Here is an 18,088-nt window from a genome sequence, read left to right on the forward strand (position 1 = left end):
CCATCGAGGACATCACTATCGTGGACAGCGTGAAAGTCGTACAAAGGTTAACAGGAAGAATTACAGCCTTAGGCCGATTCATTTCAAGATCATCAGATCGAAGTCACAAATTTTTCTCTCTACTCAAAAAGAAGAACGACTTCGCTTGGACACTGGAATGCCAACAAGCATTACAGGAATTGAAACGATATCTATCGAGCCCACCACTGCTTCACACTCCTAAAACCAACGAAAAACTTTACTTGTACTTGGCGGTATCAGAAGTCGCCGTAAGCAGTGTCCTGGTTCGAGAAGTGCAAGGTACGCAATTTCCCGTTTATTACGTAAGTTGGACCTTAAGAGAAGCGGAAACTAGGTATCCTCACTTAGAAAAATTGGCACTTGCGCTAACAAGCACCTCTAGAAAGTTAAGACCGTATTTTCAATGTCATCCCATAAGCGTATTGACCACCTGCCCACTTTGTAATATTTTACATAGGCCCGAACTATCAGGCCGATTGGCCAAATGGGCCATCGAACTCAGTGGGTATGATATCGAATATCAACCCCGTACGACCGTCAAGTCTCAAATTTTAGCAGACTTTGTGGATGACTTCACGCCAACCCTCGTACCCGAAGTCGAAAAAGAACTCCTGTTAAAATTAGGTGTATCATCGGGGGTATGGATCCTTTTTATGGACGGGGCTACGAATGAAAAGGGGTCCGGGCTAGGGATAGTTTTGAAACCCCCTACGAGCAACATTATTAGGCAAGCTATTAAAACTATTAGGTTAACTAACAACGAGGCCGAGTATGAATCCATGATTGCAGGTCTCGAGCCAGCTAAAAACTTGGGAGCAGAGGTCATTGAGGCTAATTGTGACTCTTTGCTGGTGGTGAGTCAAGTGAACAAAACCTTCGAAGTCCGGGAAAGTAGAATACAAAGGTATTTGGACAAACTGCTTATCACTTTGCACCATTTCAAACAATGGACTCTACGGCATGTTCCGCGAGAATGAAATAATGAGGCCGATGCTCTTGCGAATTTGGGATCGTCGGTCGAGGTAGATGATTGGAACTCAGGGACTGTCGTTCAACTTTCAAGATCGGTAATCGAAGATGGGCACGCCGAGATAAATTCTACTAGCTTAACCTGGGATTGGAGAAACAAGTATATTGAATACTTAAAAAACGGAAAGCTCCCACCGGACCATAAAGATTCCAGGACCCTACGGACTAAAGCTGCTCGATTTACATTGGCCACAGACGGAACACTATATCGAAGGACATTCGATGGACCGATGGCAATATGCTTGGGTCCGGGAGATACCAAGTACATCCTACGGAAAGTACATGAGGGCACTTGTGTGAATCACTCTGGTGCCGATGCATTAGTTCGAAAAGTGATCAGATCGGGGTGTTATTGGATCGATATGGGCAAAGATGCGAAAGAATTTGTTCGTAAATGTGGAAAATGTCAAAGGTTTGCGCCGATGATCCATCAACCCGGAGAGCAACTTCACTCGGTCCTATCCCCATGGACGTTCATAAAATAGGGAATGGACATCGTCAGCCCTCTGCCATCGACCCCGGGTAAAGCCAAATTCATTTTATTTATGACTGACTATTTTTCTAAATGGGTTGAAGTGCAGGTGTTCGAGAAAATAAGGGAGAAAGAAGTTATAGACTTCATTTGGGATCATATCATATGCCGATTCGGGATACCCACTGAAATAGTATGCGACAATGGGAAGCAATTCATTGGCAGCAAAGTCACAAAATTCCTCGAAGATCACAAAATAAGAAGGATACTATCAACACCATACCACCCCAGTGGGAACGGACAGGCCGAATCAACAAACAAGACTATTCTTCAAAACCTGAAGAAGAAGTTGAACGACGCTAAGGGAAAATAGAGAGAAATTCTGCCCGAAGTCCTTTGGGCATACCGGACAACATCAAAATCCAGTACGGGGGCGACCCCATTGTCCTTAGTATATGGTTTCGAAGTATTGATACCAGTCGAAGTCGGTGAACCTAGTCCCAGATTTCGATTCATGATAGAAGAATGAAATAACGAGGCTATGAACACCAGCCTTGAATTATCGGACGAAGGACGAGAAGCTTCCCTCGTCCGATTGGTCGCCCAAAAGCAACGAATCAAAAGGTATTATAATCGAAGAACTAAGCTTCGCCATTTCAAGCCCGGGGACTTAGTGTTAAGAAAAGTCACCATCAATACCCGGAACCCAAATGAAGGAAAATTATGACCGAACTGGGAAGGACCATATCAGGTGCTCGAGAACGTTAGAAAGGAATCATACAAGCTCGGCATCATAAACGGCAAACAACTATCAAGCAGTTGGAATGTATCACATCTAAAACGGTACTACTGATAAGGTACGACCTTTCAATATTCATTTAACTGACCCCCTGCAGAAGTCCGAACAAGAGCTGAGGTGGATCTTTCGCCTAAAGGCACGTGTTGCACTCTTTTTCCCTTAAACCGGTTTTATCCCAAATGGGTTTTTCGGCAAGGGTTTTTAATGAGGCAATCATCGATCGTGCTGCACTTTTAACAGTATCCGAGGCCTCTTTCCAATTGACCTCGAATACCGGGGGGCATCAGGCCCTCAAATACATCAAGTTCAGATGCAAGAAAATCATTTCACAATAATAGGGCTCCAACAGGAAAAATTATAAGAGCCAAAATGGTCAAAACGAACCATGCTCATGTAGATTGGCCCGAACATAGGCACAAAACATGACCACATGTACTATGACTTGAGATTTATTGTGCAACCAGAATTAAGATTCACTCGACTATTAAGCCTACGGGCTACTTTTACTACGAGTTCAAGCAAGCACTCACTCGACCATTACGCCTACGGGCTGCATTATTTCGAGAAATTCACTCGACTATTAAGCCTACGAGATACTTTTACTACGAGTTCGAGCAAGCACTCACTCGACCATTACGCCTACGGGCTGCTTTATTTTGAGAAATTCACTCGACTATTAAGCCTATGGGCTACTTTTATTACGAGTTCGAGAAAATATTCACTCGACCATTATGCCTACGGGCTACATTGTTTTGAGTTCGAAACATTCACTCGACTATTAAGCCTACGGTCTACTTTTACTACGAGTTCGAGCAAGCACTCACTCGACCATTACGCCCACGGGCTACATTGTTTTGACTTCAAAACACTCACTCGACTATTAAGCCTACGAGCTACTTTTACTACGAGTTCGAGCAAGCACTCACTCGACCATTACGCCTACGAGCTGCATTATTTCGAGAAATTCACTCGACTATTAAGCCTACAGGCTACTTTTATTACGAGCTCGAGCAAGCATTCACTCGACCATTATGCCTACGGGCCACATTATTTCGAGTTCGAAACATTCACTCGACTATTAATAAGCTACTTTTACTCTGAGTTTACATTAACTCAACCATTACACCAACAGATTATGTTTCTTTAAAGTTTGAATCATCGACTCAACTAGCAAACCTAAGGGCTACATCACTTCAAATCTGATCGATCATAGAGACTACGAGATCAACATTTGATTAAAGGTCTTCACAAAACAAAAACAAGTCGACCTTGTTATATATATATATATACAAGATTGCCTGCATGATTAATTTACAAACGTGAAGAATTAGAAACTAAGCTTCCTGGTCACCCACCGGAGCATTCACTCTACTGTCGAGCTCTTCCCCATCCTCGGATCCGCTTTTTCTATCATCGTCATCATCATCATCAGAAGCCAAGGCTTCAGCTTCCGCTTCGAGCTCTTTTGCCTTTTTTATCTCTTCAGTAAGGTCGAAGCCTCAAGCGTGTATCTCCTCGAGGGTCTCCCTCCGTGACCTACATTTAGCAAGTTAGGCAACCCAATGAGTTCGAGCATCGGCAGTATTCGCTGCCTCCCGGGCCTCCATCTGAGCAGCCTCAGCATCAGCCCGATATACAGCAATGGACTTATCCGCCAAAACTTTCGACAACTCAACCTCCGCCTTAGCCTCAGCAAGCCGTGTTTCAAGCTCATCGATCTTCTTATCTTGAACTGATCCCTTTAGCTTGACACTTTGAAGTTGAATGTCGGCCGATAATAATTTTGTCAAGAAGGTTTCCTTTTTAGCAGCCAGGCAGTCGATAGTCTCCTTCCACCGATTGCATTCAACTCGGATTTGATCAACTTCCTCCCGAAGTAACCTGATCTTTTCGATCTTTTGCTGCAACTGAGACAATGAAGGGTTAACTTCCACAGTTGAGTCAGACCCATACTTTAATAGAACAAGGCTCACCTGCTTATGAAGCTCGACCTTTTCTTCACGAACCTTAGTTAAATCCGCTTGGAGATCCCTTATAGCCTCGTCTTTTTGGCTGCAAAGAAGCCGCAGGGCGTCTCTCTCACCTGAGACCTTACGGAGCTCGGCCTCACACTGGCTAAGATCGACTCGAAACCTACTAATGGCCTGCACAGTAAGAAACACAAGTCAAGTATGGAAAAGAACAAAGAAACCGTGTGGAAGAATCATTACCCGAGTAATGAAATGTTGAGCCTCCTCTAATAAAAGAAAAGCGTCACCGATATCGGAAGCATCATCGACTCCAGTAAAGTAATCCCAAAGGGTCCCCTACACCAAAGCCTGCCCCGATATTGGGAGTCTTCAATTCTCGAGCTTCCTTTAACGCCTCTTCATAAAAAGTTGGGAGAGAAGGTGAATGACCTATTGTCATAGCCCCGAGCAAATCACTCGGAGCACTCCGGTCGAGACTCGGGACTTCAGAACCAACCCTGACAGGCATAGCCTCTATCGGTTCGGGAGCTCTAGCAACCTCGATGGCCTCCGCAGATCGTATTACCAAAGTCGATGAGTTATCTTCTTCTTCTTCTTCTTCTCTCAGTCGTTGGACTGAGTCAATCGAGAGGGAAATTTCTTTTCTCCTCACCCTCCGAGTTTTGGGCTTGGGGTCCTCAGATCGAGAGGAAGCTCTTCGCTTCTTACCCTTCCCCGGTTACGGGACCAGGGACTTGTTTCCTTCTTCGCCGCTCGAAGGCCTCAAAGCGGCATCTCTGGTTATGCCTGCACAAGAGGAAATCGGTAACAAATAGAACGCAAAGAATACTTCGAAGGACACAAGAAACAAACCTCACCATGGTTCTTGGCCTCCCATCTACCTTTAGCCAAATCACGCCAAGCGCGTTCGGTATAAGAGAAAGTCGAGGCTAACTTCTGAACCCAATCCTCGAGGTCAGGCACCGCTTATGGCATCCAAGGGGTAGCTGAATATCAGGGAAAGACATCAGAAAAAATAGGAAAAGGACACGAAAAGCAAACAAGAATCACTTACTGTCAAAATTTCATTCTTCGGGGAACGGCATCTTCTCTTCCGGAATAAGATCACGGGTCCTCACTCGAATATAACGACCCATCCAACCCTGATCCTTGTCTTCATCGATGCTTGACATTAAATCTTTTGATGCCCGACGATGAAGTCTGATTAGTCCTCGGAAAATCTGAGGCCGGTACAATCGTATGAGGTGGTTCAGAGAAAAATCCAACCCCCGGCTTTGGTAGAGAAGAAGCGCAGTAAGATCATTATACGCCATAAAGAGGGATGAATTTGACCGAGGGTGACCTCATATCTTTTACAAAAGTCAATAATCACCGGGTCGACGGGTCCCAATGTGAAGGGATAAGTGTAAATACTTAAAAAATCCTCCACATGAGTGGTGACGTTCTCTTCGGGAGATGGGATCTGCAATACAACCTCGGAACCCCACTTGCAGTCTTTTCTGATGGCTTCGAGATGACCCTCCGTTATAGAGCACATATACATCGACACGTGCTCGCATCGACCCGGAACGGATGAAGGATTCTCAACCTTAAAGTCGATCTTTAGAGTGCACGGGCCAGAAACATAGTCGTGAACGGACGGCTCCGCCAGCGCCTTATCATCGGACGGCCGCGAGGAAGAAGCTTTCTCCTTCTGAGGTACAGTTTTTGAAGTTTTCGCCATTAGTACGAGAGGAAAGAATGCAAAGAAAAGTGAAAAATTGACAACACCAAAACTCTAGTGTGGGCGGCTCTGAAGCAACGAAATGAAGAGGATAAATAAGAGAATTTGGAAGAAGAGAAGACGCTAAAGTGGTAAAGGTTGTATGGAAAGGCTATTTATAGACTGAGGCTTGACGGTTCAGTATCAGCAGTGGCCGACACTGTTTAACACGTATTAAATACCTCGGTAAAATCGAGCCGATGGGATAGCTATCACATACGTCATGGTCGGGATCGATAAAAACGACAGCATAAAAATTGATCGAGCCATAGGGAAATCATATCGTTTCTCGTCACATCCTTTTTCGAGAAACGAGGGGACTATCTGTGTACGGTCAAAACCAATCCTTAGTCATAAAGACCGGTCGAGATGACGACATTTCGATCGGAGGATATCTACATGATGAGCTCGATCGAATTCCGAAGTAGGGACGTCGAGCTTCGAGCCAATAGACCGATCAACGACAAGACTCGGTATCATTATCGAGCCCATATCCAAATCGAACTACGAGACAATTCATAGTTCATCGAAGATGCCTAGACCGACCAACACTCACCCCGAATATCGATGCCCCAAGGCAGAATCGAGCTCGAATCAAGACCGGGGGCTCGATCTAATACCGAGCTCGAGCCAGTACCAAGCTCGCAGACAAGAGCCGTTACAACCGCACCAAGGGAGAGAATCTTGGCGAGAACCGAGGAAGAGACAAATCATCATGGGTCCTCCACTATATGCATTATTTTATTATGTTGTTATAGATAAAGCAATGACCCTCTATTATAAAAGGGGGCATCCTTGTAAGCTAAAGACACATTGCAATAAACACATCCTTTTCTCAGATACATTGAGGTTTCTTTGTGCTTGTTTCGTCTCAATTTATTCAAGTTACCAGTATTGTTATTCTTGTATCAAAAAAATTTGCGTATCCTTAGAACTATACCTAAATTTAACGTTATTCGATTTTTCGAGTAAACAAGAAGATCAAAAGAAAAGGAAAACTGAATAATTCAATTGGAGAGTATAAGTAGGAGTAAGAATTCTATAGGAGAATGAAAAATAAGTTGGGTGTGTTGAAAATAGCAGTTGGCCAGCTATGACCTAAGTCCAAAGGTTTGACTAGTTGACTCTCTTTCTAATAACTATTCTTTTCTGATTACTTTTACCACTGTGCTATTAGTAGTTATTTTTTTGTCTTGCAGAAATAGCCAGCAGAAATAGCCAGTACACTTTGTTTCGTTATGAAAACAAAACCCATAATATTAATGAAGTCGTAATATATATGGACCACAGTCACACTGATAATCCGATAATGACAATCTATTCCTGTTACAATACAACTGTGTGATGGCCCCTGCAGTAGTGTTCACATGATGTTCTCATTTAATTTTATTTTGATTTATTATTTCGTGTTCGATATCCGTGTTAAAATTCTACTAAATTTGAATTTACGTTAAAAATTCATGCATTAAGGAATAAAGTATTCTCTATCAAAAACAACTACATACCTTGTGTGGATAGAGCCCGTCGTAGTATTTACGTGACGCTTTTATTTTATTTTTGATTTTTTTTACCTCTTGGGCAGTTTCTGCATTATTTAAACTCGACTATATTCGCATTCGCGCTGAAAAATCATGCATTAGAACTCAACTATATTCACATTCACACTGAAAAATTCTGCATTAAAACTCGACTAAATTCGCATTTGCTCTGAAAAATCTTGCATTAAAACTCGACTAAATTCGCATTCGCGCTGAAAAATCTTGCATTAAGGGATAAGGTATTCTTTAACAAAAACGATTTCATACCTTGTGTGGTAGGCCATGCAATAGTGTTCACATGATGCTCTTATCTTATTTTATTTTTGATTTTTTTGCTCGTGTTTGATATCCTCGTTAAAACTCGACTAAATTCAAATTCACACTACAAAATCTTGCATTAAGGGATATGGTGTTCTTTAACAAAAACGATTTCATACCTTGTATGGGTAAGCACTACACTAGTATTCACATGATGCTCTTATCTTATTTTATTTTTGATTTTTTAGCCTATATTTGATATTCGCATTAAAACTCTACCAAATTCGAATTCACAGTAAAAAGTCCTACATTAAAGGATAAAGTGTTCACTAATAAAAACGGCTTCGTACCCGTAGTGTTCACATGATGCTCTTATACTATCAAACAAGAATGACGGTACTATTTGTTTGGCCATATAAAATTTTGCATATTTCTTTTGAAGTGTTTGTTGGGAACATATCTTTTAAAATAGGATTTAGGAATAGAATAAAACTTTTAAAACATCAATACCTGTCTAAATACATTGTTAGTCCCGCTAATATTGCTGTATTTGTAAATAATAATTCTGCAAAATATAAGTTATCGTAATGAAACAGTAATTAATTCGAGCCCACTGAATTCACAGTATTTCCTTAAGGAATTTAATCCCCTCCTAGTACCCAAGGTAATGGATTATTTCCTCCCAAGATAGAACGAATCACACACTGGTGTAGCGGTACTTCAAACCCCCAGTGTTTCAGCGAACACAAAGTTCGGTTGTAAATCACACTTACAGTTGCTTTATTTGAAGTTAAAACAATGCAGAACGAAGGAATAGAAACTCAGAAAATCGTATGGAAATGCTGAGAGGAAGGAGTGCAATGTATAGCCAAATCTGTTGAGCGATTTCAGTTTGTGTCTTGTGTGTTGTGTGTCTTTCTTCAACAGCTGCTGCACATATATATAGCAGCCAGTGTTGAAGAAGAACAATCGTCCACCCTCCATGGTGGAGCAAGCATTAGCTTATTTGTGGAGCAAGCACAATCATGGTGGGAAGAGCATTAGGCGGCTGCCTTGTGGTCAATACACGGATTGAAAAATATCCGTTACAAATGCGGATAATCTTACGTTAATATTTACTATTAACAAATAAATTTGGTCCAAAAAATTAATCAATCAATCGATCATTTGACCAAATCCAAATCCAAATCCAAATCCAAATCCAAATCCAAATCCAAATCCGAATCCGAAGCCGAAGCCGAAGCCGTAGCCATAGCCGAAGCCGAGCCGAGCGAGCGACGACGATGACGGCGCGAGGCTTGCTTTCTTCTTAACTCTTTAAGAGTTACAAGAAGAGTAATTATATATACCCACCAAAAATCTCTTCCTCTTCTAATATGGGACAATGTCTCATTGTTAAGAGGGGGAAACTTAAAATTTTACTCAAAATTTCATTTTCCCTCCATTTCCCATTCACCCTCATTTTAAGAATATTACATCTTAAAAATAAAACCTCAACAATCCCCCACATGAATGGGGAATGGCTATATCACGGAAGTATGCATGAAAAACTGTGTGATTTACAAGCAAGGATTAATTGCATCTGGATAAGTAGGTTTCCCTTTGAACTTTCCGTAGTAAACTTATGTCGGATATACTCGGTCAATCGGTAGATTTGATATCTTTGAACCGTCGATCTTTGGTGTATACCTAGACAACCATAAGTCACACAATCAACCCTTAACCGTCTTTGGTTCTCATTGTTGTGTTCGTTTCAGCCATGAACACCGCCTGGTTTCATAAGTGCGTAGAGAACTGGCCTTACAAAGTTCTCCTTGAAGCGGCTAACACTTCACACTTACATAGGTGATTTCTAAACGTGTCATCCTGTAGATACACTATTTGATATACCCCGTATCAAATTTAGAAATCATTAAAAAGCCTTAATGCTTTATCCTTGGTACTGAACATTGTCTCATCACGAGAACGGACTTAAATTTTATTTGATAATGTTGAACCGTCATTAATGACTTTGTTTGATCTCCTTGAACCTAGATCTTGGGATCTCCAGTCTTCTAGGTAGTTACCGCCACAATGACTTGTTCTCGGCCATAGCCCCATTCCCCTTGATGATTTCTCAACTACCTCTCTAGTTAGGCCTTTTGTAAGTGGATCCGACACATTATCACTTGACTTTACATAGTCAATCGTGATAATTCCTCTAGAGAGTAATTGCCTAACGGTTTTATGTCTTCGTCGTATATGACGAGATTTACCGTTATACATAACGCTCCCAGCCCTTCCAATTGCCGCTTGACTATCACAATGTATGCATATTGGTGCCAACGGTTTGGGCCAAAATGGAATGTCTTCCAAGAAATTTCGGAGCCATTCAGCTTCTTCACCGGCTTTATCTAAGGCTATGAATTCAGCCTCCATTGTAGAGCGGGCAATACATGTTTGTTTGGACGACTTCCAAGATACCGCTCCTCCACCAATAGTGAATACATATCCACTCGTGGACTTAGAATCAGTTGAACCGGTGATCCAATTTGCATCACAGTATCCCTCAATCACCGCAGGGAAATTACTGTAGTGCAATTCAAAGTTCTGGGTATGTTCTAAATATCCCAAAACTCGTTTCATTGCCATCCAATGAGATTGGCCTGGATTGCTCGTATATCGACTCAGTTTATTTATAGCACAAGCTATATCTGGTCATGTACAATTCATAATATACATTAAGCATCCCAACACAAGAGCATAATCCAATTGTGATATGCTTTGGCCTTTATTCTTTGCTAATGCAAGATTCACGTCAATTGGAGTCTTTGCAACTTTAAAGCCCAAGTGCTTGAATTTTTCAAGTACTGTCTTAATATAATAAGATTGTGACAATGTCAGACCTTGAGGAGTTTTATGGATCTTAATTCTCAGAATTAAATCAGCAACTCCCAAGTCTTTCATATCAAACTTGCTATTGAGCATACGCTTAGTAGCATTTATGTTGGCAATGTCATTACTCATTATCAGCATATCATCCACATATAGGCAAACAATGACTATGTGATTTGGAACATTTTTAATGTACACATATTTATCACATTCATTTATCTTAAAATCATTTGACAATATTGTTTGGTCAAATTTCGCATGCCATTGTTTGGGTGCTTGTTTTAGTCCGTAAAGAGACTTAACAAGTCTACATACCTTCTTTTCTTTACCTGGAACCACAAACCCTTTAGGTTGTTCCATGTAAATTTCTTCCTCCAACTCTCCATTTAAGAAGGCCGTCTTAACATCCATTTGATGAATTTCAAGACCATACACTGCAGCTAATGCTACTAACATCCGTATGGACGTAATTCTTATAACTGGAGAGTATGTATCAAAGTAGTCTAGACCTTCTCGCTGTCTATACCCTTTGACTACGAGTCTTGCCTTGAATTTATCAATAGTGCCATCATCTTTGATTTTTCTCTTAAAAATCCATTTAGAACCCAAAGGTTTATTTCCAGGAGGAAGATCAACCAATTTCCATGTATGGTTGTTCAATATGGATTCTATTTCACTATTGACTGCCTCTTTCCAAAACAATGATTCCGAAGAAATCATAGCTTCTTTAAATGTTTGAGGCTCATTCTCCAATAATAAAGTCACAAAATCTGGTCCAAATGAAGTAGATGTTCTTTGATGTTTACTATGTCTTGGATCCTCCTGATTACATGTACTTTCTTTTGTTTCTTCCCGAGGTCGTTTAGATCCTTCACCAAACGACTCACATTCCTTTTTATACGGATATATATTTTCAAAAAACTCAGCATTATCTGATTCTATAACCGTATTATTATGAATGTCGGTATTTTCTGATTTATGAACCAGAAATCGATATGCTTTACTATTTGTCGCATATCCTATGAAAACACAATCAACGGTTTTCGGTCCTATCTTTACCCTTTTGGGTTTAGGAACTTGCACTTTTGCCAAACACCCCCACACTTTAAAATAATTCAAGTTGGGCTTCCTTCCTTTCCATTTTTCATATGGAATGGATTGTGTTTTGCTATGGGGCACTCGATTTAATATTCGATTAGCCGTAAGAATGGCTTCCCCCCACAAGTTCTGTGGCAAACCAGAACTTATCAACAACGCATTCATCATCTCCTTTAATGTGCGATTCTTTCTTTCCGCAATCCCATTAGATTGGGGCGTGTAAGGGGCTGTTGTTTGATGAATAATTCCATATTCTAAACATATTTCTTCAAAAGGAGATTCATATTCACCACCCCTATCACTTTCTATCATTTTTACTTTCTTGTTAAGTTGCGTTTCAACTTCATTTTTGTATTGCCTGAATGCGTCTATTGCTTCATCTTTACTATTCAGTAAGTAAACATAGCAATATCGAGTACCATCGTCAATAAAAGTTATAAAATACTTCTTTCCACCGCGAGATGATATTGACTTCATGTCACAAATATCTGTGTGAATTAAGTCTAAAGGATTTGAATTCCTTTCAACTGACTTATAAGGATGTTTAACATACTTAGATTCCACACATATTTGACATTTTGATTTTTCGCATTCAAACTTAGGCAGTACTTCCAAGTTAATCATTTTCCGCAAGGTTTTATAATTGACATGACCCAAACGTACATGCCATAAATCATTTGACTCAAGTAAGTAAGAGAAGCTGAAATATTATTATTGTTTTCCACAACCATTACATTCAGATTGAAAAGGCCCTCGGTGAGGTAACCTTTTCCTACAAATATTTCATTCTTACTAATGACAACCTTGTTGGACACAAAAATGCACTTAAAACCGTGCTTAACAAGAAGTCCAGTAGAGACTAAATTCTTTCTCATTTCGGGAACATGAAGGATATTGTTCAAAGTCATGACCTTGCCAGAAGTCATTTTCAGAAATATCTTCCCATATCCTTCAACTTTTGCTGTTGAAGCATTTTCCATATAAACTGTCTCTCTGGGTCCAGCAGGAGCATAAGTAGCAAAAGCTTCTCTAACTGCACAAATATGGCGAGTGGCTCCTGAATCAAACCACTACAGTTTAGGATATCCCACCAAGTTACATTCAGAAAGCATGGCACACAAGTTATCAACATCATCATGCTTTACTACCATGTTTGCTTGACCCCTTTTCTTGTCTTTCTTCGGAGTACGACACTCCGTAGATTTGTGTTCGGTTTTTCCACAGTTGTAGCAGTTTTCACTGAACCGCTTCTTGCTTGGGTTGTATTTCGGACCAGAAGCCTTCTTCCTCTTTTTGTTATCTTCAACAATATTTGCTCCCATTATTGTTGAATTTCCACGGCCTCTCCTTTCAGCAGCTTTATTGTCCTCTTCGATTCTCAACCGAACAATGAGATCTTCAAGGGACATTTCCTTTCGTTTGTGTTTCAAATAATTTTTGAAGTCCTTCCACAACGGAGGCAACTTCTCAATCATTGCTGCTACTTGGAATGCTTCGTTGATGACAAGACCTCCAGCAAGTAGATCATGAATAATCACTTGCAATTCCTGGACTTGGGTAATAACAGACTTGCTATCTACCATTTTGTAGTCCAAAAATTTTGCGGCAACGAATTTTTCATCCCGGCATCTTCAGTTTTATATTTCTTTTCAAGCGCATTCCACAATTCTTTTGACGTCTCCACGCTACTGTATACATTATACAGATTATCATCCAGTCCGCTAAGAATATAATTCTTACATAAAAAATCAGAATGCTTCCACGCTTCAATCACGAGAAAGCGTTCATTCTCTGGAGTTTTATCTGGCAGATCAGGAACATCTTCCTTGATGAACTTCTGTAGACATAACGTAGTTAAGTAGAAGAACATCTTCTGCTGCCAGCGCTTGAAATCAATCCCAGAAAATTTTTCGGGTTTTTCTACCGGTGCCAACGCCAGTGTTCGGCTTGTCGATGCATTGGCAGTCACCATCGGAACAGCTTGGTTTTCGCTTTCAGTCGTCATTTTTTCTGTTAAAAAAAAATGACACAAACAAACATTTAATACACGTTTTCAAACAGGAGTAAAAATCACGTAGATTTTAATCTCCAACAAATCGCCACAAAGGCTTTACTCTCCAAAACGGGAGTACACAAAACCACAAAGGTTTTAGTTTGCAGAATAATAAGAATAACACAAATACAGAAATAAATATTAAATTTCTTAAGATTGTTAGTCCCGCCAATATTGCTGTATTTGTAAATAATAATTCTGCAAAATATAAGTTATCATAATGAAACAGTAATTAATTCGAACCCACTGAATTCACAGTGTTTCCTTAAAGAATTTAATCCCCTCCTAGTACCCAAGGTAATGGATTATTTCCTCCCAGGATAGAACGAATCACACACTGGTGTAGCGGTACTTCAAACCCCAGTGTTTCAGCGAACACAAAGTTCGGTAGCAAATCACACTTATAGTTGCTTTGTTTGAAGTTAAAACAATGCAGAATGAAGGAGTAGAAACTCAGAAAATCGTATGGAAATGCTGAGAGGAAGGAGTGCAATGTATAGCCAAATCTGTTGAGCGATTTCAGTTTGTGTCTTGTGTGTTGTGTGTCTTTTTTCAACAGCTGCTGCACATATATATAGCAGCCAGTGTTGAAGAAGAACAATCGTTCACCCTCCATGGTGGAGCAAGTATTAGCTTGTTTGTGGAGCAAGCACAATCATGGTGGGAAGAGCATTAGGCGACTGCCTTGTGGTCAATACACGGATTGGAAAATATCCGTTACAAATACGGATAATCTTACCAAAAAATTAATCAATCAATTGACCGAAGCCGAGCCGAGCGAGCGACGACGACGACGGCGCGAGGCTTGCTTTCTTCTAACTCTTTAAGAGCTACAAGAAGAGCAATTATATATATACCCACCAAAAATCTCTTCCTCTTCCAATATGGGACAATGTCTCATTGTCAAGAGGGGAAAACTTAAAATTTTACTCAAAAATTTCATTTTCCCTCCATTTCTCATTCACCCTCATTTTAAGAGTATTTCATCTTAAAAACAAAAACCTCATACATACATTTCTCTTAAGTACATAATATATTACTCAAGAAGCTTAGCCACAAACTTATCCGTACAGTGGTTTAACGTTAACAATTAACAATGGGAGGATTCTTTCTCTTCGTTATTTTTAGTTTTAACTTTTTCATGTCAAAATAAAACCTCTCCTTAATTTAGTTAAAGCACGCCTTCAACTTTTTACAAGAAAGTCCTTGTATTTTCTTCTCTCCAGTCTCAAATATTATTGGTTTCGGTAAACTAAAGCAAAAATTAATAGATAAATAAAGATTAAATGTGCCCTTTCATCTTATTGTACAAATAGAATAGCCTATTTATACAAAATGGTAAAAGGGCTTCTATGATCATCCATCATAGAATTTGCGTCTCCTATATAGTGGGATAAAACGCTCTCTGATAAAAACGACTCTATATTTAGAACTCGAACTTGTAACTCTGATTAAAGATGAATGAGTACTTAGTATTTGTTTACCCGTAAAACGGTACAATTGAATTTGTAACATATTTATGCACACGTGAATTAATTTTATCCAAAAATTTAAAATAGATAAAAATAGAATCAAGATATTGAAAATAACTCAAAAGAAATACAAGCCTGGTTGTATGATGAGCCTCTCTAGAAGCGGTAATAAGAACAAAAGAAAGCAAGTAATTTTATAAAATGAGAGCAAATTATAGCCATTCAGTAGAGATGATTTTTCGTGTCCCACTATGGACACAAGTTTTCCAATTTATATCTCTATCCAGGGAGACAAGATCCACAATCAAGCGCTTCTTGATGAGAATAGAACCACTATTGATGGATGTATAACGATTGATCATTAATATAGAGATTCCTTGTAACGACTGCTCATTGAATGTTGTATTTTCCAACCATTGTCTTACTTTCAAACCTTCGTTCTCAGTTTCAATGCCTTCAGAACTCACTCAGCACCGGTTACATACTCGTATTCGGTACCAACTATTTGTTGACTCACATAATACATGTCCTCAGTTGCACGTGTCATCTAGCCATTCGTCTAATTGTCATTAACTAATTTACCCCATATAGTATTTACTACTCCACCACAATCCTTCCCGGTAACTAGGTGTGGCAAACGGGCGGGTCGGGGTCGAAAATGGATAATTCAAAAAACGGATAAATTATCTGACCCGACCCATATTTAATACGGATAAAAAATAAATTATCCGGCGGATAATATGATTATCCATATTATCCATGGCTTATTGAATATGATCACTCTTGGGAGAATTCCTAGTCTCTCAATCTTGAGGAGTCCCCAATTTGAAGCTTCACAAATGTAAAAGTTAAACTCATTAGTTATCCATTGGTTATCCATTTTCTAAGTGAATAATATGGTTCTTATCCATATTCGACCCGTTTTTAAAGTGTTTATTATCCAACTCATTTTTTAATGAATAATATAGACAGATAACTATTTTTTTTTAAACATTTTGACGGCTGTGCTGATAACCATGTGGTATCCAAGTTCATTTGATATAGATAGCAACTATTAACTAACGAGAACATGAGTAATTTCAAGTTTTCTTTTCTTTTCCTTTCCTTCTCGTGTTTTGGCTTTTGACTAACAATTTAATTAGTGGCATTCTCTCCAAATTCTTGCTATTTATACAACTCCCACCTGCTCTATTCTTCTATCCCCTCCTCTCTCTTCTCTCCTCTCTCACACAGATATATACACAATAAAAGAAGAAATAAAATCAAAACCAACCAAAGGCAATGGAACAAAGAAATATTCTATTTCTTCTTACTCTTCTGGTTTTGCTTATTTCCTACACAACGTCAGCTCGTCTTCTGCCTACAAGTTCTCAAGGTATGGAATGTTTTTATCTTTTTCTTTTCCTTTTTTACCCTGTAATTAGTTTCTAGTTTTTACATGCAAAGCTCGAGGCATGAAGTTTCCAAAAATAAATTTTAACTGGTAATTAATTACTTTCAACAGATAATCAGAAGATTAAATCTAATGGAATTAGCTATCCAATTTCCTCACAAGTTGAAGACTTCACCGATGTAAGTTCTTTTTCTATCTTTTTCCTCTTCTGTAATATCATGACCTTAAATAGACCGATATAGAGTCAGGATTTGAAGTTTATAAGTTCGGGATTTTAGTACTTTTAAGTTACTAGGTTTTAAATTAAAAAGTTATATATATTTGACAATTTTTTTTTTAGACAAATAAAAGGTTTGAACCAAAGCTATTGGATTCTACTTGTCGCTGCCAACGTAGTCAGTGAGAATTTATATAGTCAACCTTAATACGCTTGGACCTGAAGCGTACTTGTTGTTGTTGTATATCAAGCTTTAAGTTCACATAAATTCTAGTTTGTAATTCTCTCTTTTTTTTTCTTATTTTGTTTTTATTTTAATTTTTTCCCTTTTTGGTATATTTTTCAACAGCTCATGGGGATAGAAGAATGTGAAGAAAAAGATGAAGGTTGTTTCAAGAGAAGAATGGTTGCAGAGGCTCATTTGGATTACATTTATACTCAACACAAGCCAAAGCCTTGAATTAAAGAACTTTTGTTAAAGGATGATTAGTATTCTCTATAGTTTGTATCTACAAATTACACTACTTAAAGAACTTTGTTAATCTCTTGAACGTGAAAATCATACTCCGATTGTATTAATTTCCATGTATTATAAGATGTAGTACTATGTTTTGTGAGCTATGAAGGTAGTCAAAAGTTTTGATATTTATTACTTTCGTTTAGTGGTGGGCGTTCGGGGATTTCGAATTGGATATAAAAATTTCGATTTTGATTTTTGATTTTTGATTTTCGGATTGAAGAAATGATAATCCAAATCCAATCCAAATAAGCTCGGATTGGATTGGATTTTTTAAATCCAATTTCGGATTACGTCTTGGATTTTCGGTTTTAAACTTATAAGTTGAGATGTTTCTTCTTTTTATAAAAATGAATATCCAAATGAATTACTCATGTTAAATAGCTTGAAAAGTTAATTCTCACCGTAATAATTCAAATAAAATATTCAAGTAATGAAATTATTATCAATGAAATGTCATATAGATATTAATACAACTAATAAGAAGTAACAATAATAAACTGTAAAACCATGTCCAAATAGAAATTATTCTGACAGTAACTTTGTAACTAATGTTGAATATATGATAGTATCTAATGAGCAGGGTATTTGAACTTATTACTATTGTCATATGGA

General features: G+C 38.8%; 1 protein-coding gene across 1 annotated transcript; it reads left to right on the forward strand.

The window, feature by feature from the left end:
- Positions 1 to 16,450: 16,450 nt before the first annotated feature.
- On the forward strand, positions 16,451 to 17,601 carry LOC104112756 (putative phytosulfokines 6). Its single transcript, XM_009622768.4, has 3 exons — positions 16,451 to 16,721; positions 16,851 to 16,918; positions 17,306 to 17,601. Exons 1-3 carry the CDS (start codon positions 16,628 to 16,630, stop codon positions 17,414 to 17,416), a joined length of 273 nt encoding a protein of 90 aa, XP_009621063.1. The 5' UTR covers positions 16,451 to 16,627; the 3' UTR covers positions 17,417 to 17,601.
- The last annotated feature ends 487 nt before the right edge of the window (positions 17,602 to 18,088 follow it).

Source organism: Nicotiana tomentosiformis, chromosome 7 (genome assembly GCF_000390325.3).
Source record: "Nicotiana tomentosiformis chromosome 7, ASM39032v3, whole genome shotgun sequence".
NCBI lineage: Eukaryota > Viridiplantae > Streptophyta > Magnoliopsida > Solanales > Solanaceae > Nicotiana > Nicotiana tomentosiformis.

Excerpts from the sequence above, each read along its gene's own strand:
- LOC104112756 (XM_009622768.4), top strand. The coding sequence starts at position 16,628 with ATGGAACAAAGAAATATTCTATTTCTTCTTACTCTTCTGGTTTTGCTT. Across the intron at positions 16,722-16,850 it reads TCTGCCTACAAGTTCTCAAG|ATAATCAGAAGATTAAATCT; the intron begins GTATGGAATGTT and ends TACTTTCAACAG. Across the intron at positions 16,919-17,305 it reads AAGTTGAAGACTTCACCGAT|CTCATGGGGATAGAAGAATG; the intron begins GTAAGTTCTTTT and ends ATTTTTCAACAG.